At 41.2% G+C, this 25,700-nt stretch overlaps 1 protein-coding gene across 2 annotated transcripts in view; it reads left to right on the top strand.

The window, feature by feature from the left end:
• Positions 1-25,700, top strand: part of HGD (homogentisate 1,2-dioxygenase) — a 79,174-nt gene that overhangs the window by 5,047 nt on the left and 48,427 nt on the right. For both annotated transcript variants that reach the window (XM_037836334.1, XM_037836329.1), the window contains exons 2-9: positions 2,188-2,259; positions 2,927-3,015; positions 6,676-6,781; positions 18,713-18,772; positions 20,414-20,505; positions 22,178-22,212; positions 23,013-23,092; positions 23,655-23,754. In XM_037836334.1, coding sequence (XP_037692262.1) covers positions 2,188-2,259; positions 2,927-3,015; positions 6,676-6,781; positions 18,713-18,772; positions 20,414-20,505; positions 22,178-22,212; positions 23,013-23,092; positions 23,655-23,754 — 634 coding nt within the window. The remainder of the gene's footprint in view (positions 1-2,187; positions 2,260-2,926; positions 3,016-6,675; positions 6,782-18,712; positions 18,773-20,413; positions 20,506-22,177; positions 22,213-23,012; positions 23,093-23,654; positions 23,755-25,700) is intronic.

Raw genomic sequence — 25,700 nt, 5'->3', positions numbered from 1 at the left:
TTTAATATATTGGAATAGCTGGAAGTAAATACCTGAAACTACCAAACTCCAACCCAGTAGCCTTGACGCTTGAAGACGATTGTATAACAATGTAGTTTCCAAGGGGTGACAGTGATTGTGAAAACCTTGTGGATCGCACTCCCTTTATCCAGTGTATGGATGGATGAGTAGAAAAATGGGGACAAAACCTAAATGAAAAATAGGGTGGGATGGGGGGGGTGACTTGGGTGTTCTATTTTTATTTTTAGTTTTTATTCTGATTCTGATTCTTTCTGGAGTAAGGAAAATGTTCAAAAATAGATTGGGGTGATGAATGCACAACTATAAGATGGTACTGTGAACAGTTGATTGTACACCATGGATGACTGTATGGTATGTGAATATATCTCAATAAAACTGAATTTAAAAAAAAAACAACCACATACACAAGTCTCTTTCTCCTTGTTCCAAACACACATATAACCCTGGACTCTGTTCTGAGGTCAGCAAGTAGCAAAGACTGGGAAGGTTAATGAGTAAATCCATTCAAGCCTCTCAGCTCAGCTGTATGTCACCACTAACTAAAACCTTCCTTCCTCTCTTGCAGAGAGAAACAATGCAGCAGTTGAACAAAGTGAAGGCACTGTAATACTTAGTCACAGATGGGTCTAAAATTCCATCCCACAGAATTGAATATAATTTGGGGTCATTACCATTTCTCAGCAGTTCAAATTCAATCCTGTTGATGGTGAGACTGGGGTTCATTTTGAGAGAAGAAAATTGTAATCACTGGAGAGTCAGAATGCTGGATGGTCTCTGCATTTTCCACAAAGAAATCATTCCAAACTGTATGCTGCCTCTGTTAACCAATCCACGGATAATATAGCTCAGTGTTTTTTTGTTCTGATAGATTTTCAACTATGTAGAAAATTGTCTGAAGGAGAAAATAATTTCACTTCCAATGCTTTCTAGGTCAAAACATTTCACATTTGATATTCCTTCCAAATATAGACAGCTGTTGGCCTGATCATCACTCACACAGCCAGGCGTGTTACATCCAACTCATCCTTCTCCATGCTGCCGAGAACTCTGGAGTGCCCACCCTCCACCCACTTCCGCCCTTCTTGCATCTCTTAAAAAGATGTGTTCAGATGGTGGCATTTCACCCACCCGGTGAGACTGCACTCCCATCATCCTGGGCTGTGTTTCCATTTGAACAGGCGCTAAAGTCAAGTGCATTGATTACAAACAACAACAGGAAGAAAATGGTCATGATTTTTGGTGATAGTTACTTAAATTAGAGAAAAGGGGGTTCTATCCCCCCTTACAGCAACATACATACCCTCATTTTAGATGGACTCTAAGCAGTGGTTAAATCTTCTATGGGCCAGGCACAGGGAACATAGAGGCAAACATGACTGCTATAGTCCCAGCCAGTAGAGAAGCCAGCGCACAAGAACTCACAGGTGTGTGAAGTGTTACAAGGGTATTTTCAGGAGCTCCCATGATTAACCTTGTTGATTAATCCCCTCACTTTTTTTCTCTGGGTGTAGAGTGAAGTGATGGCAATCTGAGTAGATGCCATTGTGCTGTAGAGAACAACTTCTCCTGAAGGCCACCCAAATCTTCCAACACCTTCATTTTCATACTTATACACAGATACAAATAGATATACAAACACTCATAAATGAGCCTGCAGCAAGGCTACTTTGAAGAGATTTCTGTCAAGGGTTTTGTTGTCAGATTTAATCAACATGTCTCTTCCCAGGTGCTTGTTTCTGGGTATGGAGGGGGAATGGAGCTCCAAACTCAGGAGGCTCCAACCTAGATCCAGCAAGGTCCTACTAATCTTGAGGTGATGTCGGAGCCATCTCACCTCCCCATCTCCCTGATGCAACCAGAATGACAGATCCTGCTCTTAGATAATTAGAAACAACCCCATAAGTTCACCAACACAGCTAAGAGTGGAGAAGTCTTTGTAGTATCCAGCGTTCTTTTCCCAATCACTGACAGTCTTTAAAATTCAAGCAGAGCATATTATCTTCTCTAGATGGTTCACATGCCAAGACATGGGACAGATACTATGTCCAGAACATCCTGCACAAACACATGTCCATGTAGAAATTCTTGCCTTCATAGATTGCCAATGTTGTAAAACATTCCTTAAACCCCCACTGATGGTGGCATTTGTGTCTTTGTCACATGCAGTACATTTCGGGATTTGGGAACGAGTGTGCCTCGGAGGACCCCCGCTGCCCCGGTGCCCTGCCGGAAGGACAGGTATGAGTGAATGGAATGCTGGCTAAAAGTGCTCTGAATCATAGGCCTGAATGACTCGCCCTCGGGCCACACACCTCTTCCTACCACGGCTTTGTAATGTAACCACTGAACCATCTAGGAGTTTCACCAAGTCATTAAGACAACTGAGATACAGTATTACTTAATTTTGAAGAATATTTCATGGCATAAAAAAAATGCACATGATATAGTTTCCTAAAATAAAAGGGCGGGGGGTGGTTAATTGTAGGTCATACCATAGAATTTATAGGACATATCATAGAATCCCCATATTTTGGGAGATAAGAATGTAGGAAAGAAATATGCAAACATGTTAACATTGATATATATTTTACAGCTTTTCTACAGTGAGTATGTATGACTTTTAAAATCAGGAAAAAAAAGTCACTTAAAAAATTATTGCAAGAAGTACGTATGGGTTGGGGATGGTCGTGTCCGGTGGATGACCCCCTGGTGTGGGGTCTCCCACTTTAAGTTGCTCTTTATGTGGCCCCCTCATTACATGCCCCATCAGCACCACATAGTCTCCACACCTACAGTGGCCTAGAGCATCCTCATCCAGGGTGGGAACCCCTAATGAATTGCTTGGTAGAAAGGTGGGATGCTTTTCTGTTTGGTGCTGTGTTGTTTATTGCCTCCTTTGTTTTAGAATAATCCTCAGGTCTGCCCTTACAACCTGTATGCTGAGCAGCTTTCAGGATCGGCTTTTACTTGTCCACGGAGCACCAATAAGAGAAGGTACAAGGATAAGATTAATTCTGACCTGCAGACTGTGGGAGCTATGACCAGGATTTACTGCTATCTCCTACAACAGGGCCATAACCTCTCCCAGAGCTGCCCAAAGTCCTGCTTCTCACACGCTCTGTTCTGGGGCACAAGTCAGGTGAGGATGGAAAAGGGGGTAAGCTCTGTGTATGCCTCATCCTCAGCAAGAATCAGGGACTGATGAAAGAAAGCTGAATAAGCAGCAGCATGGGGCCTGGAAAACATGCATGCCCAATTCCATTTACAAATTCCCTTCGTGCTCAGAAGAAAACATTCCTAATGCTCTGCTCTAAGGTCCTGCTCTAAGGATTTTCCATTTGAGTTTTTGTGTTTGTTTTCTTGGCTTTTCAATAATGTTCAACTCAAAATTATAGAAGATTTGAAGCAACATCTTTCCCAGCTGACTAGAAACACAATATTCTTTGCATGAAAGTACCAGATAATCCAAGACTGCGTAGTTGAAAGGTCATATCCTATGGCCCCTTGTGGTTTGAATTAATAAGGTATTTACTCTTTGGAATATGCCTTCGCCAGAAAAGCAGCACACTCATTAGCACAGAATGTCATGTTCTTTCTTTGCTGTGATCCTGCAAGTCAGGTCAATGAACTTGTTCCTTTGATTGGCTCCTATGAGGCAGGCTGGATGCAGTGATGTAGTGTGGTTTGGGGATGTAATTTAGGTGTTGTAATTTAGACAAGTAAATTCTAATTGTAGGAATTTCAGCCTAGGCCATCTGTGATGAGGGCTGCTGCCATTGGAGATATGGGGAGGAGGGCAGGAAGGCTTGCACTGCTTTGTGGGAGGATTGCATTTATCTCTACAGCATGCCCTGCAAAGCAAATGAGAGAGCAAGTATAATAGCACCACAGATCACACAAATGATAAATATTGTTTCCTTTGTGGTTAATCAAGCCCCCTCTGGAATCAGGTCCCCTTACTTTTAATCCTGGCTCCTTCTCTAATTGTGTGACCTTGGGCAAGTCATCTACCCTCTCAGAGACTCTGGTTCCTAATTTGTAAAATAGGGGTAATAATAGTACCTACTTCATAGATGTGGTGAGGATTAAAGGAAAGAACATATGTAAAGTGCTTAGCATAATGTCTAGCACATGGTGAGTGCTCAATTACTGTTAGTTATTATTATAATCATCATCATTATTGCCACCATAGCCAAGGTTCTGCCTTAATGCCAGACTATCCCTAGGAGGCTGTCAGAGAATTGAGTGTGAGATATGCCAGGTGCTATATTACAAAGTCAATATCAATATTTCTTCTCTCTCAGTAGACATGTGCTTGGAAGAAGGGAGGAAGAGATAGAGAAGTTTCCCACACATGTAAAAAAATCAAAGGTTAATCCTTTGGTGTTTAATCATTGCTCTCTCTGCAAATCCAAATAGTCAACATAAGGTAGGCACACAGATAACTCCTGTCCCAAATTCTAATTTATGTCAACCTGGCTCCACGTCTATATTCTTGACTTTATGGCCCATCCACTGACAGGATCCCTGGACTCCAGAGTCTGCTGCCTGCCCCCGATATTCAGCAATATCTTCAGCCAGCAGGAGCTGTGCTCTGTTCCAGGAGGCTGAAAAGGAGCTGTTGGCATTTCATTAAGAAGCTGGCACTGTTCCCTGAATCAGAATTAAATCTCTGTCCAGGGCAATGTAATGCTGCTTAGGGAGTTTTATAAACTCAGCTAAAAAAGAAGGGACACCAGGCATGGCTCACCCATCTGTTTAGAACTCCTCAAAGATATCCACAGGAATTTTGTACAAATGCTAAAAATTTCCAGTGGGAAGATGCGGCCAGCCCTAACCATAGGTAGTCCAGCCTGAAATTCTTACAGTTGGTTACTACCTATTTAAACCATAGAGGGCAGGGCCACCAAAAAGCTGTCTTCTGTCAGGGGTTAATTTTTATCAGATTAGGTAATTCATCCCTTAAGTCCTGAAAAGGTAAGAGTCAGGATTAGAGAATGTGGAAAATCTGAACTGTGTCAAAAAAACACATGATTAGGGAAAGACAGAGAATTCAACAAGCATCTAATAAGTGAGCACCTACCAAGTGTAGGCATTTTACATATATAAACTCTTTGAGCTCTTAACAACACTCCTAGGAGGTAAAGATGAGGAGCCTAGGAATCAAGGAAGTTTAGTAACTTGTCCAAGATACACACTGGTTCTAAGATATACACACACACACATGCTCTTAACTCATATACTACTGGAAGTCAGAGCCTTAGTTTATCCTTGGCCTGAAGTCCAAGGTCTGAGTTTACATCATGGAGAGCTGGAATAATCAAATGGAAACTGAACAAATCTCCCAGATGGCTCAGTGCTGGGCCAGCCAGCGCTACCTCCCGAGGCAGACTATCTTTGGGCTTAAAGGGCCAAAGCCTATTAAAGCAAGTCTGGTCTTCCATTGTCAGAATAAGTGTCCCTCTTCCTTCTGGACCTTGTCACAGCGATGGCCTCTGGAAGGACTCGGATCCCTCTTGGTGAGTTTCAGTGTCCCTCTGAACTTATGGAGTGTTCTCCCTCTAGTGTCTTTCAGATTTCCTTCATCAGAATCTTGTTCCTTGAGTTCTTTCCTTCCTGAAGCCTGGGACCAGGGTGCCAACAAGAAAGCATTTAGCTCTGGCCTTGACAAGTACAAATAATAAAGCTTAAGAAAAACAAAAACAAAGCAAAGCCATAAATGTACTATAAGAAATCATGGGATAATTTTGGATTACAGAAGCCTTAATTTCCTACTCCTCTTACAAATTAATAACAAAAAGAAAAAGGACTTGTACAATTCATAGAAAAATTAAAAAGGGCCAATAGACAAATGAAAAGATTCTCAACATTACTCCTACCAAAGGAAATACAAAATAAAACTGAGATATTTTTCACCTAAAAGACTAAAATGATTAATAACACACAATATTTATGATGGTATGGGCAACCAGGCATTCTCACACATTGTTGGTAGGAAAACAAATTAGTAAAGCAATTTGGCAGTTGTGCTTATATATGCATTTATGATATCTGGGAGAAAAATGTTATGCTCTGATGCTTTTGAAGTGTGACCTGAAGAAATTGAAGGAGACAGAGAGGATTACCCTTTTGGACTTTTTGAATTACTTGAATTACTTTTTTTTACTGTTAGCATGTATTACTTTTATAATTTAAAAGAGAAAAATAATTTATATTTCAAAAGAAACCACCCAGAATTCTCTCAGTCTACAAGGAATTCCTTGTTCTCACCTTCCAGAGCAAGGATTAGCATCCTGACGTATAAGCTAATGCTTTCCTATGGTTTTTCTTGCACAAGTAACACTCAAGATTCTTCCCCTTTCTTTATAGTTGTCATTGGGAAAAAAAACAGTTCTTCATTTTTTTGTCAGCAGAAAAAAAAAGAAAGAGCCAGAGCTTCAGTTTGAAGAGCAATGGATGGAGTGGAAAGATGGGAAGAGGTCCAGGCCATGGGCAACAATGGCTATGAAGAAGTGATGCTGTGTCATGTCATTGCTTCTCACATTAGAGCCCTCAGCCAGTTGTTGACTTGACAACCTGATGGTACTTTCAGAGCCAGGCTATGTATCCCTCATAACATTACCCTAAAGCTCGTGTGTCCTTGTTTCCTCCTAGCTGGCTGTATAGGATTCTACCTTCAGTTTCTCACAAGCCTTTTGAATCCATTGACCAAGGCCATATCACTCACAACTGGGATGAAGTTGAACCTGTTCCTAACCAGGTAATCTGGTCCTGTGTATGGGAGCATACCATATAGTCAAAACCTTGAAGATAAATATTTCAATAAGGCCTGCTCTTAGAAAAATTAGACAACTTTTTAAAATAAATGCTAAAGTGTGTCCATCCTTTTGCTCAAACTTGGGTAGGAATATTTGGATTGGTGATTGTGTGCGTGTGTGTATGTGTCTAAGTTTGTATACCCTTGTGTACGTGTATAAACCTAGTGGTATCTAGGAAGGCACAGAAATGGTTCAGACTCTGTAGGAGTGCCCAGGTGACTTAAGATTATGGAGATTATGTAGTCTGGTGAAAATATCTGCATGTCCATATCTGACATATCAGAAAAGAGGCTCCTGTATAGGAATGAGAGGCTTGTTGTCTGAGCTGGATTCTGTAAGTCTGATTGTGGTGACAGATTGTTGTACCGTCTCTTCAGCCCTAGGAACTTCCATTCTTTGCCGAGGAGTTTCCTCCTCTTGGTCTAGCGATGGGTGGGTTTTTCTTCTGGGCAGCAGTATTATTTCTATACTCGGCTTGCAGCAATGAGAAGGACCAAATGCTACCATGAACTGATCTCTTTTTTCCTTTCTGGAAACACTGGTATATTGCCTTTGTCTCTGAGCTTAGGCACATGTGTCTCTGATACCAGGCATATGGTACAGGAAGAAAAATAGACCTGTGTTTGCATCCCTGCCCCTCTACTTACCAGCTGTGTCCTTGAGCCGTGGGGAGTCAACTGTAAAACAGGATGGTAAAAACATCTGCCTTGCAGTGCTCTCATGAAGATCACATGAGAGATTAGATGTGAACATGCTTAGCATATACCAGGCAAGCACCATGAATCTGATACAGCCATTTTAATATATTCACTTAAAGGCAGTGGTAGTACATATAAAGCTCAGAATTCATATTCAGGTGACTTTGTTTTTAATTTTATTTTTTTTTACTCTGAGCCCCCATCTGCCTAGTTGTGGGGGAAAAAAAGTAAGCTTTGTCTTCTGTGAGGGCCTTTGGTCTTAAGCAATGCCAGAGCAGGAGTGGGTGTTGGACCCTGCTTATTGGTCCTCCCTTACTGGGAAGTGCTGATATGCCCATCGTGTGACTGCTCCCATGCAAGGTTTAGGGCATGGAATCATCTGCAAGGCCACTTTGGTCCTTTCTGCCTGGACATGACACAGCCATCACCCTTTGAGATTTTCCAGTTCACAAGATTCGAGTCTACCTCACATTCACAAATTGATCAGCGTGTGTCTCTGTCTCAGTCTCTCTCTCTCTTGTCCCTCAGTCCAAGAAAATCTCCCATTTCCCTTTATTTACCAAGGCATTTTGTCTATGCCTGCAAATCCCTTTCCCTAAAGACTTTTTTTGTAGAACAAAAATCATAAAAATTCCTGGTCACCTTTCGTTTCCTGCCCTGCTCCATCAATCCCTAATTATAGAAATCTCAAGAATTAGGTACCTGCTTAAATGCTACAGACCCTCTCCCGCCTCCACAATAGAGGCAGAAAGGGAAGCATTCAAGGTGGGAAAAAGAATGTTAGTTTATATCTTAAATCGTTATTCACTTCCCAACCATTTTGAAACCAAGACATTTTGCCTAAATAACTGACTCTTAAACTTATGTCAGGTTTACTGCAGAGGCAGGCCAGTGTCCAACACTGGCCTGTGCATTGCTTTTGAGCATACTAGGAAGGGGAACCCCCGGCTCCAACCCTCAACCCTACAGATACAATTACCTGCCAAGACACAGGCAAGGCTAATGAAGCTTGAGGTCACAAGATGGATTTCAGCACCTGTCCCTCCCCCTTTGGCCTGACAGGGCCTTTGTGTGGACACAAACCGGACAACCAATCTAGTGACTCCAACTTCACCTCATCTTTGAGTCTCACCTGGGCTCCAAACTTAACCCCACCTTTTTACCACCTTCTCTCCAAAATCTGGGCTTAGGTGGGGCTGATCAGGCAGGATCTGGCAGACCATCCACACTTACCCCTCAAAGACCCACAAATCATTCTAGCCAAAGTCTCTGCTCATTCTCTGGGAATCTGCTTGACTCCTAAATGGGTTATATCTCAAATTCTCTAATTCCTCTCTGAGCATTACAATGGCCATGCTTATTTGCTTTAGATTAATAAACATATCTGACTGCCTAATAATAGGACTCCTATTATTTTTCCTACCCCCTACTATGTTTCCTACCCCATGCCCCAGGATTACCACTCTAACCCTGCTTTGCATTTCTCCTTGAACACTTTACATTTCTCCTGTTTTGAATTCCTCAGCACTTTCTATATGAAAGCCACCAAATGAATTTCTTCCCCAATACTTCCCCTGCTCATGGCTCACACACATGGGGACATCTGTGGCTCAGCACTTGGATGGTGTCTCTGTGAATGTCAGCTGCATTGAGGTTTTATCATCCTCCTGCTCTGTGACTGCCTCACGTGCCACCGTGGTCCCCTTGTCTTGATATATATGCACAGGCTGCTCTTGAGAAATCTATCCTTTTGTCTTTTCATTTACACATTCTTGACAAGTTAATACTTATTTTCAATTTTATACTTCATTAATTAACCATAGCAATCTGCTTTCACTATTTTCCCCCTTCATAACCTATTCTACATATGTACTCCAGACTCCCCAAGGAAGTCTGAGAAAATTATATTTAGTTTCCTATCTGACAGTCCTTCCCAGATGACGCCTGTGTGGTAGGTGTGTCTTTGCCTGTCACCGAGCAAACACAATACTTCATCAGCTTCACCAGCTACCTACATTAATCATCTTTGGGAAGCTGAAGATTTGAGGACTGCCAACTGTTTCCTCCATTCTAGCATTCAGTCCTCAGGAGAGCATTAGGGATATGCTAGCCTCACCGTCATCCTTGCTACCTTCACAGGGAGACTGGGGACCATTCCCTCCCCACAAAACCTTCATTTTCTTTATTATATATTTATCAATCACCCAAGAATTAATGTAAATTATTTTTTGGTATCTTTAAATATACCAAGATCTATCCATTATTATATCACATAAGAAGTATACCTAGTTTTGTTCATCATACATCTGCTTCTAACTTCCGGAATCCCAGAATTTAATGAACAAATCCACATCCAATGTAATCATGATTCTACGGGACTCAATTAGAGTTTCTGACTCAGCATTCCTCTTTAGAAATCAGAGTCCTTTAAAATTCATTTCTTTTATTATAACATCCCTAACCTCTTGATTGTTGAAGAGTCAGACTCTTGACCCAGTTAGTCCTCTGCTGAGGAAATTGCCTCTTAGTTCTCAACCAGTACAATTTGAACCAAGTGAGAAACACCTTGAGGCTAATTAAAAACCATATCGTAAAATTCCTTCTGCCTCCAGGACATTCAAATTATCAAAATGTTTCAAAACAATGCACACTTACAAGGTATTTACTGTTCAGGTCTTGCTATTCTAACTGCCACTCCCCAATCCCTGCCCAAAAAAAAGTCTTGGGTTTTTCTGTTTTTAAGCTTTTGCCCAGTTCTCTCCTATTCACAGCCAAGCTTCTTGAGAAGGTAATCTAAACCCATTTAATCAGCCCCATTCACTCCTTAACTCTTTGCCATCCTGCTTGCCCAGACCACTCTATTCAACATATTTATATCCCCTTTAAAACAATTATGTGTTCTCCAAAAATTATTACATATTTTTCTTCAAAGTTTAAGTAAAAGTGTCAATGCCCAGTAATCCCACCAGAGCAGAGTTCCTAATGTTTTGGTTTCTTTCTTTCTAGTCCTAGGGCCCATGCAGCCAACAACCAAAAGTAATTGAAAATAACTCCAATCTTTACTTGCTTCCTCTAAAAATATTAAAGCATGCCCAAAATATGACCCACAGCAACACTTTTTAAAATCTCTTTTGCCCAGTTTCTCCCAGACTCCAGCACTCTCACACCTAGAATCCTCTCCCACCTCACTTCCCACTCTCCCTAAGCTTCCAGTGCTTTGTTACTGCTGGTTAATGTCTTGCCTCTTCTTTCCCCTACCTTCTGCCTCTAGAAAATAATACTCGCAGTTTAGATTCCCCATCCTCTTTTCCTAGGATACACACACACACAAACACACACACACACAACTTTGATCTACATATGCCTGGAATTCAAGGGACTGGGAATAGTGAAGATGAACAAACTAGAATTTTCCTTAAGGAGTCGTGAAGGGAAGGTAAGAGGCTGTGGATATGCATATATGTATTTTTATGCCAGCTACATATATATTTACTGTAATTGAGCTCATGTTGTAATATGGTTTTTCATTCTGCTATTTTTTGTTTAATATCATATTTTGTGCTTTTTAATGTACTCTTTCAGTGTACATAATTTTAAATGGCTGCATAATAATCCAATATATGATTATAAAACAAGTCCTCTATTGCTGCTTATTTAGTTGTTTCCATTTTTACTATTCTAAATCACTCATGACTAAATACAATCCTTTTCTCCTCAATATCCCAAAGCATGTAACAATCGACTGCCTGTCTTTTCTTCCTGACTCCCTGTGCTCTCTTTTGTTCTTTACTTTTCCTGACTGCCAAACCAGCAAAATAGTTGTTCTCCAATGTCCTGAACTAGACTCTGAACTCTCCATCTCCTTGGGGGGAGAGGGTGGGTGGAGTATTTACCTTTTCTTTCTTCCTTCCTCTTCTTTGTTCCCTTTCTTAACCTCTTTTCTTCTTTCCCCTTCTTATCACCACAATATTTCCCTTCCCGTCTCTCTGCTCCCTCCCCCTTTCCTTCCAAATATCAGTTAGTGATTCCCACCTTTGCTGGATTCTCTTTGCCTTAGAGAGGAAAGATTAGTTACTTTGGATAAGAAATACCCAATTCTTGGATGAAGTAAGAGCAGGAACTCCTTGAGCAACAGAGAATTTGTCCAGTTTACTTTGCTTCCCGCTTATCTCACACACACACACACACACACACACACACACACACACACACACACACACACCACAGCTGGCATATCTAACTTCACCTGACATAACTCCAGATCAAAGCTTGGCAGAACCTGGTGGGCCACATTACAGGAAAGCAGTACTTCCACCCTGATGTTTCGAAGCTATTCTGGAGCTTCCTTCATTGTGGAAACCTCATTTATACCCTCATCCACTTCATCTTCCTCCTATCTCCTCTTATGACCATCACCAACATTTTACTTTTTCCATCCCACGAATATTTTTCACTCCCTTGACTATAGCTATCGTCTCTCTGTGATATGCTTTACGAATATCTACCCCAACTTCAAAATCCATATTGGACATTGCCATGTATATGCTCTAAATCCAACATGTTCCACACTGAAGTCGCCATATCCTAATGAAACTATCTTCTCCCTCTGACTAGTTTTACTACTGACACAACCATTCTTTCACACGCCAGTTTTGAATCCTCAGAGCCATCTTTGAGAAATTCCTGTTCTCCCTTGACATTGAATTGAATGCCAAGTCCTTACATCACTGACTCCAAAATTTTAGTTTGCATAAGAGACACCAGGAGGACTTGCTGAAATTCAGATTCCCCAGCCTTGCCCTAAGAGACCTTAATTCAGTAAGTGAGGTGGTACCCAGGAGTCTCTCCAGATAATTCCCATGAAGGTTGGCTCTGGACCATACTTTAAGAAATACTGCTGTAGAATTTGCTTCCACAATGTCTCTAGTATCTGTTCTCTCCTTCTTCTTCTCATCTCCACCTGGCTTGGGCCTCATTTCCTATTACATGGACTGTTATAAGGGCTAATGGCCCCCTAACTGATTCATGTGTCTTCCCTACCATATCCCACATCCTACTCACAGATTCAGCTTGCTAAATTATCAGATCAGAAATCTTTAAATCCTACCACCACCACCACAGGTCAAACTGAAGGCTTCACCATCCTGAACAATATCCTAAGGTCTCCTGCCTTGGTGCTTTATGATCTTCCATCTACTGGAATTTTCTCTTCTTCCCTTACAAATATCCATCCACCCAAAACCCACCCATAATCTAAAACTCATTTTAAATACCACTTTCTTCATGAGCCTTTTTAATATTTCTCATAGTATTTGAGAGTAGGTTCTGTGTCTCTGTCATCTTCATATGACCTGCAGTGCCCAGTACCAAGCCTTCTTACAAGGGTGGAATCCCAGTATTTGTTGAATTGACTCTGATATCTCAGATCTCAATAGCCTATAAATAAACTAGTTTGCCCTTCTCTAAATGCATTCTGTGGTGTTTGCCAACATTGCAGTACACATTGCCCCGTTCAGCCCTTTGGGGCAGCTTGCTGACTCTTCTTACATTATGTCTCCATCAACTTACATTTTACTCCCTGTAGAGATGTCTGCAACCCTGATGATTTCATTGTGCATGTCTCATATTCCATGTATAAAAATGCTAAATAGAGCTTGCACCAGGACTTATTCCTAGGAGAACATCCCTGTTTACATTTCTCTTCCAAAGTCCTTTCCATTTATCCATTTCCTTGTTTCCCTGTCAGAGAGTGTCCACACTTCCAGAGTCTTCTGTGATGGGTACCCTGAAGGTAGAGACTATGTCATGTTCACCTCCAGCACCTAGAATAGAACCTGAGTTCAATAAATACTGAACAGTTCAATAAATACTGTTTACATAATAAATTTAAGGGAGTGAAGAAGTATGCTGACCATGAGAGAGTTTGGCAGGGACAGGGTCCCAGAAGTCAGATTGGGCCAGCACAACTTGGCACTGAAGGTGAAGTAAATAAGAATCAGATCCGAAGGGCAAGTGCAAGGTCATTAAAAGGAGGCAGAGCCAGGGCCCAAGAGCCAAGAAGATCAGGAATAATTTGGGAAACAGATCAAGACAGACTAAGATCAAAGGGGTCAGGGTATAGGTTAGTAAGTGGGGGCTGAGAAAGTGTTGGATCAGTTCTTAGTAAGGAAAATTTAACTGCTCTAAACCATTAGTTGTCTCATTTCTAAAACATAGATGATAATCATAGGAGCCTCAAAAAGTTGTTGTGAGGATTAAATGTCATCCAACAAATATTTATTGAGTGACTACTTTGTGCCAGGTCCTACGGGTAGGTGCCGGCTAATGAATGTAAAGCCTTGAGCAAAAAAGCAGAGCACCCAGTCAGTGTTCAATAAATATAAGCCAGCTGAGTTTAAGGCATACAGTTTAAGGCATACATGGGAATACAGGTTTGTATCCATGATAAAATGTCACCCCAATCCCATAATGGTTCATCTTTTTTTGTAACTTCATGAAAAACTTGTGAAAGTCTAAATAAATTGCAATGGCTTGTATTACCCTTATCTGTGCTCTTGCCTATTATCTCAAAGTACTCCAGTGGGAAATTCAAAAGCCTGATAACACTTCACATAAATCATGTTGTCTTTTTCCTCAAATTGCTAGATTTGCTGACCAATTCAGTGAGATTTTGTTTTATTTTATTTACCCCCATCACCCTTAGTCTGCAGTGAAACTAACCACTATGGATTATCTTTGGCTTCTCCTATCCATAGCTGCTGCCAATAATTGCTTACACACTATGATAAGTATTTCACAAGTTACTTCAAAATTCTTTGTATGGTACCTACATCTAATGCTATGTCTGCCTCTAGCCAGCCAATGTTGCTGAAACCATCCAATTCATCCAACCTAGTGAGTCCAAGGTAATTTTGGAGGGAATCTCAATAAATCAAAGAATTTCAGTGTTAAAAATGGTATTTGATTCATCTAGCTCATCTCACTATTTTCTGACCATGGAAATTCTGAGGCCAATTCTCTGATGTTCCCTTTTAATCTCTGAGTATCCCTTTTGTGTCTTGGTCATTAAATTTTGCTACCATTTATCTGCCTTCCTCCTTTAATAACTTTAAAAACTTTAAATTCTAACTTAGGACTCCCTTGAAGATGATTTTCAAATAAGTTTTGATCATTTCATTTTTAGTAAGGTTTATTTTTCAATAGAATTTGCAGAATAGAGACGTATGTGAAGCAATAACTGAAAGAACTAAAAGGAGAAATAGCCAAATCCACAATTATAGTTGGAGATTTCAACAGCCCTCCCTCAACAATTGATATAACATCTAGACAGAAAATCAGCAAGGATATGGAAGAACTGAGGGTTCTGCACATACATGAAGAACTGACTTACATTTTAGAAATATTCTTTGGACTTGAAAAACATTTACAATTTGCTAGCTATTGCATGAATTTTATTTTGACTTCCAAAAAATCTCACATATTGGCTTAAGTCTTGTTTTTTTGAGATATTAGCAATGTTCTCAGTGCCTTATATTTATTTATTCATTCAATTATTCAACAAGTATTTATTAACACCTGCTATAGTCAAGGCAGTGTATTGGGAACTCCATTTATGTAACTGTCTTTGAAATGTTTAGTTTTTAAGAATTCTGTATGGGGGAGCTACTTAGCAATAATATACAGTAATGAATAAATAATGTGAAAAATTATAGGACAAAATCAATTAACAAGCATATTTTATGACTTTCAGAAGCTCTTCTGTGAAGAGAATTATAAAATCATAATTCTCACCAGCACCCTATTTGTTCATATGAAAAAAGCCACAATCCAGAGAGAAAAAAATAATTTGCCTGAGGTTACAGAGTGAATGGGAACAGAGGTAGGACCAGAACACAAGTCTCCTGGCTTAGTCCAACGCACTGCCCTCCTGGTCCAGCCTGGGATTCAGAGACCTACTGCTCTGCAGCATGCAATTAAGTTGACCATCTGGCCCTAGCAGATTTTTCTGCTTTCCACTCCATGGACTCTTCTTGTTCATGTTCTCCCCAAATCAGCCTCCTCACATTCACCAAGACTATCACACAAGATCTCCTGACCAAAATCTCCTGATTAAGGATCCAAACTTGGTGTCTTCTTGTTGGGTACCAGGCTCATCACCACCATCTCGGGGTCTTTAACATCCTCGTTGATACACTGAATATAGGCCTTATAAAATATGCTGCCCTCACACCCAACGGATACATTACTCTCTCCCTATACCATCTCTGTTTTTGAAAGGAATCTCTTTTTTCCACTAGCAAAAGTTCTGCAAGACCATTGCCTCATCCAGGATGTGGGCCCTATTGAAGGCCAGTTCCCCACATCATCATATAGATGCCTTTCTACCCCAAACACAAGCTCTCTCTCCTTGTGGCTTGAAGGCTGATGTGCTACAGAAGACCTTGAAAAACTGTGTGCCAGATTGAATGTATTGTGTCCCCCAAATGCCATTATTTTTTATGTAGTCTTGTGAGGCAGATGTTTTGGTGCTGATTAGATTTGCTTGGAATGTGCCCCACCCAGCTGTGGGTGATGACTCTGATGAGATATTCCCATGGAGACATGGCCCCACCCATTCAGGGTGGGCCTTGATCAGTGGAGCCATATAAATGAGCTGACTCAAAGAGAAGGAACTCAGTGCAGCTGTGAGTGATGTTTTGAAGAGGAGCAAGCTTGCTAGAGAACAACGTCCTGGGAGAAAGCCATTTTGAAACCAGAACTTTGGAGCAGATGCCAGCCACGTGCCTTCTCAGCTAACAGAGGTTTTCCGGACGCCATTGGCCATCCTCCAGTGAAGATACCCGATTACTGATGTGTTACCTTGGACACTTTACGGCCTTAAGACTGTAACTGTGTAGCCAAATGAACCCCCTTTTTATAAAAGCCAATCCATCTCTGGTGTTTTGCATTCCGCAGCATTAGCAAACTAGAACAAACTGGCCAGCATACCTGCCCAACCCATCAGTCCCATTGGTTCAGTCTTTCCCACCCAAAGAAAATGAATCTTTTCTCTGGGGCCAGGACTTTGTTTCTACTCCAAACAGTTACTTTTAACTCCAGGCAGATATACAAAAGTGGTGTCCCCAGTTCAACAAACCAGGCAGCATTCCCCTTGCTATTGGGATTTATTAATTTGTTTGTTTCTTGTTTTTACTTCATTCTTTTCTTCCTTCTTTCTCATTTCCTTCTCTTTTCCTCTTATATTTGTAAATACTTAGCCTTGTATTATTTAAACATCCTTGCTATTCAGTTTGGGCATTGACACTGCTACATCTGGTCCAAAATGTCAAAATTTAGTTGATTGATTGGTTAGTTGATTGATTAACTTGATGAACTTTTCTGAACATGAAGCTTAGGGCAGCAATGCAAGAACCATAGAACCTCTGAGTTGGATGAGGTGATTCTCAAACCCTAGCTGGACTTTAGAATTACCTGGAGAGCGTTTATAATATATTGATGGCTGCCCCCCCCCTCACAGATTCTGATTTAATTTGGTCTTGGGTCTCTAAGGCTCTCCAGGTGATTCTCAAGGGTAGCCAGAGTTGAGAATCTCTAGACTAGAGCTAAAAAGTTGTCTAATCAACCATTGACCTGTCACCTAAATCCCTTCCACTGGGAAATCTAGAATGATGACTCCTCTTGGAATTAAGATTCCAGGTAATATCTTCCAGTTTTCCTGGGTTAAACAAACTCTGCACCACTCTTATAGAGGGAAACAGCAGGTAATGGTTAGTAGTAGATCAAAACCTCCACTCACAAGACCAGCAATGTTCAGCTGTGGCTTTTCCTTATGTCAGGGGAGTATCCTACTAGTCAGTGATTCTCAACAATGGGTGATTTGTCCTACAAGTGATAGTTGGCAAATTCTGGAGCCATTTTGGTTACAACTAGGGGAGTGCTACTGGCATCTAGTGGGTAGAGGCCAAGGGTGCTGCTAAATATCCTACATCACACAGGACAGCCTCTCACAACAAGGAATTATCCAGTGCAAAATGTCAATAGTACCAAGGTTGAGAAACCTTTCCTAGATCCCTGCTCTCAGGTTCCCCCTTCTCTCCCAGGAGACATCATCCTTACTGTAATTAGACCTAGAGCTGTCTTTTCTTCTTTCTGAAGCATGATTTCAACAATGTTTTTCAAATCAACATTTTATGTCCTTTTTAAGTAGTGCCAGAATGTGATAATCCTGCTTTGCTTTTAAGAAATAAAGGCTGCCACCTGACTGGGTCAGAGAAGCAGAATAATCTCAGCACCGCCTTTTCCACTTGCTGCTTCCTTGCCCTCTGGCTCCCTCTATGAAATACAGAATGAGCTGAGCTCCCTGACCTGACAGAGGCTGCAGCCCTTGGGGTGCAGGTCACCGCGCGAGAAGTGTCCTGAGGCTGTGAGGTTTATCAGCTGTCAGCCGGCTGGGTCAGGCCAGCTGCCAAGTTGATTAATAAGTGCCGGGCTGACACTTCTTGTAGGGCCCGAACCCGCTGATTTTTCTCCCCACTTCTTCAGATCATTTCATTATTAAATTAAAGATTGTTGTGATTTAAACTGAACTGTCAGGCAGCCTGGGGACCAACGCCGGGTTTGATGGAGAAACAGAGCCGGGTACTGCATTTACCAAATCCAATCTCGGCTGGGTGCTTTTTCTTTCTCTTAAAGAAATAATTCAAAGCTCCAAGGGCTGGAAGTAGCAGTAGAACCTTCTCCTGCAGTGTCAGAAGCCCACACAGAGAGGCTGGCATGCCAGGAAAGGGAGCTGATTATAAATAGCATGAAAAGCAGCCTCAGTCAAAACTCACTGATCTGCCTGAGCAAAATGTTAAAAGAAACAAACAGCTTCAGAAAGAGGAAGCAATGAGTAGAAGGCTGATTCTTTTTAATTTTTATAATTTAAAATGGTATAGAACAAAGACAATTTCTATGCATGTAGGTTTACACATAACACATATACAACCCAACAGAGCCCCTTTAAGGAAATGACAGATGATTATTAATTGTAAAATAACAAAAGCACAAGTAGTCAGAGCCTCGCAGCGGGAGCAGTTGTCCTTACTCTGTATAATTGATGCTATCGTTTTAGAAGGCTTATGGTTTCCCCTTGTGAAATAATTTTCCTGTATGTGTGTGTGCTTTTTTTTCCAGCTTAGATGGAAACCATTTGAGATTCCAAAAGCTTCTCAGAAGAAAGTGGATTTTGTGAGTGTAAGTCAGTACTATCCACACCTTCCTACTGCTTTCCTCTCTTCTGCGGTGAGTGATCCAACCATTTGCAGGGTGAATGCCAAGCAAAACCAGCCTTAAAAGAGGCAACAGAGGCAAATCACCTGCGTATGCTTTTGGGGCTGACCAAGAAATGTCTTACTTACAGGCCCCATATGGCCCCTGACACCATGAGCTATTTACAACATCTCAGAAAAGCTAATGGGAATTGAACATTTACCTCCCTCAAGTTGGAACAGAGGCTCTTAACCGTTTCACTCCTTGGGTCCCTTTAATAGTCTGGTGTTTTTAATGCATAAAATAAATTATATGAAATTACAAAGAAGCCAATTATATTGAAATATAATTATCAAAATATTTTTAAAATAAATTTGGTTTGGTTTATAAATGCTTTGTTATTAGTGTACTAGATAACAAGATTTTTGAACAGCTCTAATAACTATAGTGGTAGTAGGAGTGAGCATAAATGATATTTTGAGATACTGCAACAAGCTTAATGTGATATAGAAATATCTATGATTTCTATCAGTGACAAGGCATTGCTAATACTGCTGTGGTTTGTTGCTGACATTCATATTAATTGAGTGAAATGATAAATTTCTTTCAGAGATCAGTGAAAATATAAACAAAATTTTTTCCCATCCACCTTCGTGGATCTCTAGAAATGGAACTCCTGGGCTTGACTAGCATCAAGTCAGGTGGCAATTCTAGTTAGCACAATGCTGATTGGAAGCTCTGCTTGGTATTTATAGGTGCTGTGAATGTTGCAATACCTGTACCCAGAACAAGGAGCTTGTCAGTGGATTGTGAGGGGAAAGAGAGGAGCTACAAGGAGGTGGGGCTCAAAGAGGCCAGTGGAGGTTTCTGCAAACCAACCCGTCAGCGGCTTACTAGGAGCAGTCCAGGTGCCCAGCCATAGGCCAACTGTTTGAATCATCTTTAAGTTCTTCAGATTTAGTGCTCCAAATCTTGCGTGGACTCACTTAAACAGAGTCACCCACCCTGTGTGAATTATGGATAGCCGGAGGAAAAGAGTTCCCTCCTTTTGGTTCTTCGTCTGCAGGGTTGGGTTGACAGCTGTTTTGAGAAGTCCCACATGTTAAGGTTTCTTATGCTGTGGATCATCTGGTCATACAGGGAAAATTACTGTCGACCAGAATTCCTTCTTCTGCCCTGTTCTGTAGCTATTAGGGCTAACTTTATTAATAAGCAGAGGACTACTCATGTGTTGGGGTATATTTGAAGGATATTAGCTGGTCCCCAATACTGCAACCTTCTTCCCCAAGCCAGCGAGGTGCCTGAAATTACCTCCATTAGACTCTCTCCTTCAGGATGAACTTCAGTACCAAATGATTAAATCCCAGGTAATGAATTGATGCACCGTAAGGTCATCTGATGTAGCCATTAAGACAATCCAGATCTAGGGCCATGCCTGGCAACTAAGGTGAGCCACCACCTATCAAACATAAGTCAATAAATTCCATGCTCCCCAAAGGCAGCCTGCATCTCAAATGTAAAATTGGTCGCAAAGGGAAGATCTAATAGAACCCTGCCTCAGGACCTTCAGCAACCAGAGAGAGGGTCAACCTCTTGGACATTACTCACATGTGGGGTTTCTCCCAGGGCCTGCACACCTTGTGTGGAGCTGGAGACATAAGGTCTAACAATGGGCTTGCCATCCACATTTTCCTCTGCAACACCTCCATGGGGAACAGGTAAGTGGCTCAGTGCTGGGGCAAGAAAGGCCCATTCCCCAAGGGCTCTTGACCAGAAGGTAAAAGTCAGGTCTAGCTCTTGGCACTTATAAAATCACACATACACATACACTGTTGTTAATACTGTTTACTTTTCCCCAAGGCAATATTGATTTACACTTAAAAATAATGACAATAAATGAGCATTTCTGTCTCCACTGACTCCCATGACATAAACAAGAATGTCACATAACAATGCAAATAGAAAAGGGAAGATGAAATAGGGAACTGGTCCAAGAGGCATTTTAACTTTAATCAGATTTGTATCAGAATATCCTTAATTTCTGTGGTTCTGCAGGACTGTTCTTGCTTCAGCAGCCATGGGGCCACCCATTGGTGGCAGATCAAAGCTGACAAACTTTGGCTTCAACTAATAGCTTTGTATAAACTTGAAGTTTCTAAGTGTAGGAGATTATATGCTGGCTTTTTTTAATCAAAAAAAAAATATGTAAATGGAATCCCAATCTTTTCTTTGGGAAGCAGAATATCATAGTGGTTTTGCACACTACCTCTGGAATGAGACCATTTGCATCCAAAGCCCAACTCCACTCTTGCTGGCTGAGAGACTTTGAGCAATTTTGTTTAACTTCTCTGAGCCACACACATTGTGAAGTACACACAGCCCAGAGCCTGACCCAGGAAAAGTGCTCAACAAATGTTAGTTACTATTACCTTCATTAAGGGTTCATATTTTACAAAGTCTTTGCAGTATTTTTGTTGTTGTTTATTACCCCTGCTATCCAAGCTATGTCAATTCTCTTAAATTCTGTCCCTTTTCTACTTCCACATTCCTTTTCTCGATTTTTAACTTATTTATTTGTTTGTTTTAATGAGAATGTTGGTGGGAAGCATCCTTCTCGTACAACCATCAGCCTGTATTAGTGATGGTGAGCTATTTTAAAGGAAGCAACTCAGCTATTCTCTCGCTGGTTTATTTTAAGGCAAAAATTTTTAAAAGCTGTGCTCCAAGGAGCCAGAAGAGACTGTAAGAAGCCTCCCAAGCTCTGTGGCATTTCAGATTTGATAAACAGGCCCCTGGACCTTCCTCCAAGCTTTAGCCAAAAATGTGGAATGAATCAGGGTTAAATCACAGCCCTGTGACAAGGCATTGGAGATCTCCCTTTGGGTTCAATCTCATCTCGGACCACCTCCCCCTCTCTCAGCTGAGTCACACTGGCTTTCATTCAATTCTTTCAATCTGCCATGTACCCTTCTGCCTCAGAGCACCTGCACATGCTGTTCCTTCTTTCTGCCAGAATGTTCTCCTCCCTTCCCCAACCCTTATCCAGTTAATTCCTTCAGCTCTGAGGTCAACTGTCACTTCTTCAGGAAAGACTTTGCTAACTCCCTGGACTACAGCAGGTCCCCTGTACTTTCAGTCCCCTGAACTTGACCTTCATAGTGCTTTTAGAGTTTGTGATGATTTAATTCTGTAATTATTTGCTTGCTGTCTGACTCCCCACTTGACCCTGTGCTCCATTAGTACAGAGACTGGATCTATTTTGCTTATCATTTATACCCAGAACTGAGCCTAGCATATAGTAGGCACTAAACAATAATTTATGGGATGAATTCCTTTGTCTATTGTTAAAACTGAAAATACCAGGAATTACTATTTACTTTTACCTTCCAGATGCTTTTACAATTCGGATGGGGACTTCTTGATCGGTGAGTTCTGAAGGGTTCAGTCCCCTTCACTGTTAATTCCTAGCCACAAACTGCTTTTTAAATTTCATATAGATTCTTTTCCTTCATCCTCCAATTTGTTTGATTGCATGTAGTGCATCTATAGCCTGAGGTCTACAGGCCCTTGGTGGTCTGGAGAAGATTCCTAGTGTGCCTTAAAGCTTGCGCTCTATTTCTTGGTCTCTCTCTCTCCTTGCTCATTGCTGCTGGGCCTTTCTGATGTGGGAGATCTGAGTAGATGAAACAAATGAAGAGTAATACCAAGGTGTGATTAACTTATTAGGATAACTTTATTTGCCTTCAAAATTGCCCAAGACCATCCTGTCATTGGTATCTTCCATTTAAACACACATTTTCATGAAACCACCTAATGTTACATCTACCAAAGATTGCCCTGGTCAGCCCATTCTATTGGATGGTTTTAGTATCACTATTTTGGAGTCAACATTTAGGTGTAGATACTAGACTATGTCAGCCTCTTGCTGAAACTACTTAATGTTTTTTTTTTCCTATTTCTGCTGCTCTTTTTGGTCAGTTCACTGGATGGTGTATATATAAGCTCCTTACTTGGGAAAAAAAAGTGAATTTTTTTTACTCACATTCTTCTAGATAGTAAAAGAGTTAACCTAAGTTCTTGGGATACACACTTTTCCCTGTGAGACTCAATAAAGCTCTTTTCATTTGGGATGAAAAAGCACATACAGTCCTTAAATCTTTTATTTTTCATGAAATGGATGTCACACAAAAAGAGTTGCTCATGACTGCCCTATCTTTTCTGTCAGTTCCCCAAAAAGGGAAGCTTCTCATTTACACCGAGTTTGGCAAGATGCTTGTGCAGCCGCCAGAGATCTGCGTCATTCAGGTTGGTGATGTGTCCCCTTCTCCTCCCAAACTCTCCCTGATTTGGGTTAAGTGAAACTAATAATCAGATGTTTCAACTGCTGCTATTTCCAACTCTAAAATTTCTCTGTCGTATCTCGGCAATGGAGAAGGGGTTTGAGTTATGCAGAAGGCTCCATGTGCAGAAGGGTAAGCAGGCTTTGTGCCCGCTTTGTTATAAAATAGCAAACAATCACAAAGCAAAAAGCGTTGTCAATTCACTTTACTAAATATTTATACATTCTGGATAAGGTCCTGTTTCCATGGATAGGGAATGGGGAGAAATGTAGGCAGATTTCTTAAAATTTTGGCTAAATCAGGGCTGCTGCTATCTCTGTACCCAATGAGAAATCAGACTAGAATTGGCTTGGATCACAGATGTGATTAGGAGTTGAAATTTTCTTTCTAACATATTGTTCAGCTGATAATCTCTGGAAGCAAAATAGGCTTCACTTCTGCATGTGGGGCTGTAGCTCTGAGGTAAGTTCTTTATGACTCCAGACATGATTTTGGGATGGCGCAACAGTGTCTGCTTCCCCTTCCAGAGAGGAATGCGGTTCAGCATTGATGTCTTCGAGGAGACCAGGGGCTATATCCTGGAGGTCTTCGGTGTCCACTTTGAGTTGCCTGATCTGGGACCCATTGGTAAATCTTCATTACAAACCTCTAAGCCTCGTTTGAGATACAGCACACAGATAATTGCATGAACGAGCATTTGTCTTTCCTCTCTGTCTCATTCAAATTTCCACTTTCCTTTTTAGACAACTTCTGCTCTAGACTGAGTATAGTTCAGAATTTCAAAAACTTATTGGAATTCCCTGAGCAATTCCAGACTTTCTTTTCAGACCTTTAAGTTCAGGGGCTCCATGCAGTATGGCTGGACCAACTGGTTAAATAAAACCCTCAATAATTAGCCCATCTGTACATCGACCCTTCAACTAGTCTTGACTCCCATGTTGTGTTGAAGGTAATTACAGGAACATCTACAACAGTAACACAGCCCAATCCCATAAACTACAAGCATAACAAAAACAACGCAGGCCAACACATTATAAATAGTGTATACACCATTGGAGAGCAAGATAGTATGTAATGGATTTCTGATTATACAGTGCATACTGTCAGGGATGTAAGAGTATGGGTTACTGTGGGCTGCAGTTACCAAGTACAGCTTCACAGATTTGACTAATTCTTTATGAAAAGTTGAGGAGAAGTGAAGAGAAAGGGAACAGCTTCAGAAAAAATATGCAGGTGGGAATGAGCTTTTTGGCTAAGCCAGTGCACTGTGTTAGACAATAAAGTGGAGAAAGCTAGAAAGATGGCAGAAGCTATATTACTATGGAAATAGGGAACAGACATGAGTGATGTGAGTGACACAGTCTCCACACCTCCCATTCCTACTGACCACACTGCACAAAATGTATACACTTAACCGTTGAAAAAGGTACATTTCCCATTGCTGTGGAGGAGCTAGAAACCACAGCCAGATTATAGCTTTCAAACATGAACCAAGGTCCCTCCCTATTCTTCTGGCGTCAGAGGCAGGAGATGCAGGAGAAAAGTGAAGGTGGCGGGAGGGGTTGCTCTCAAAACATCTCTTGGAGTGAAAAGAGTGCCTGGAAAAATTGGCCCTTGGTTTTGTCTTTGGCATGTTTGCTAAAGGTGGTGGCCACACTGCCTAGTTCTCCCCTTCTTGTCAATAGCTTTTTAGTGCAAAGCAGGGACAGACCAGCATGTGCCTTCTGGTCACTCCACTGGGAGATCCAAATAGTCAGAGGAAGGTGGGAGGCAGCAGAGAGGCAGCTGGAGCCATGGGGGCCGTCTGTCATCCTGCTCACCACCCACTCTTCCCTCTTTGGTCTGGCTTCCTGCTGCTTTACAGTCAGCATAGCCTCCAGGTTTCATGGAACATGTACCCTCTGAAAAATATATATAATTTGCTAACCAGCTGGGGGTTTATTTTTTTAACCCCAGGAGCTGGAAATGATAAAACACTTCCCAGGTCTCCCCTCTCAGAGTTAAATTATGTTTTTGCACTTATGCTTTTTATTTTTGTTCCTTTGATTTATTTTTCTTTCTCTAAAGGGAATACTTGCTCCTAAGCAAAGGTAAGCAAGCAAGACTTGCATGCTTTCTCCCTGAATGGCAGCCAGATTTGTCAGGCTGGAGAGCAGCTCTACAGGCTTGGATTCTGAATTCTGTCAAAGGTGCAGAGGCATGCCTGTGCAGCAGTATATAACTCTTCTTTTCTGAGACCAGGACTATAAATAATTGCTAGAGTCAATTTTCAAACTTTATTGAAAGAATAAAAATCTAGTATTCTATCAGATCTTCTCTTTTCCTCTTTCCTAGTCTCTTCCTTCCTTCCTTCCTTCCTCTCCAATATAGTAAGATAATGCATGTGAACTGGTTTTCTAAACTATAGTCACTCTACAACTTTAAGAGGTGATGCTGGTGATGCTGATGATTTTTGTGATTTTTTTTGAGGTTCCTAACCTCATCAAATTCCTGGAGCCCTCCTAAAAAGATACTAGCCTGGGAATCCAATGAGTCTTTGAGCAATGAAAGTAATTTATGGAGTGGATCTTGAC

The sequence above is a fragment of the Choloepus didactylus genome, chromosome 1 (genome assembly GCF_015220235.1).
Source record: "Choloepus didactylus isolate mChoDid1 chromosome 1, mChoDid1.pri, whole genome shotgun sequence".
Lineage (NCBI taxonomy): Eukaryota > Metazoa > Chordata > Mammalia > Pilosa > Megalonychidae > Choloepus > Choloepus didactylus.
The sequence above is the reverse complement of the archived record's forward strand: the minus strand, read 5'-3'. Positions and strand labels throughout refer to the sequence as shown.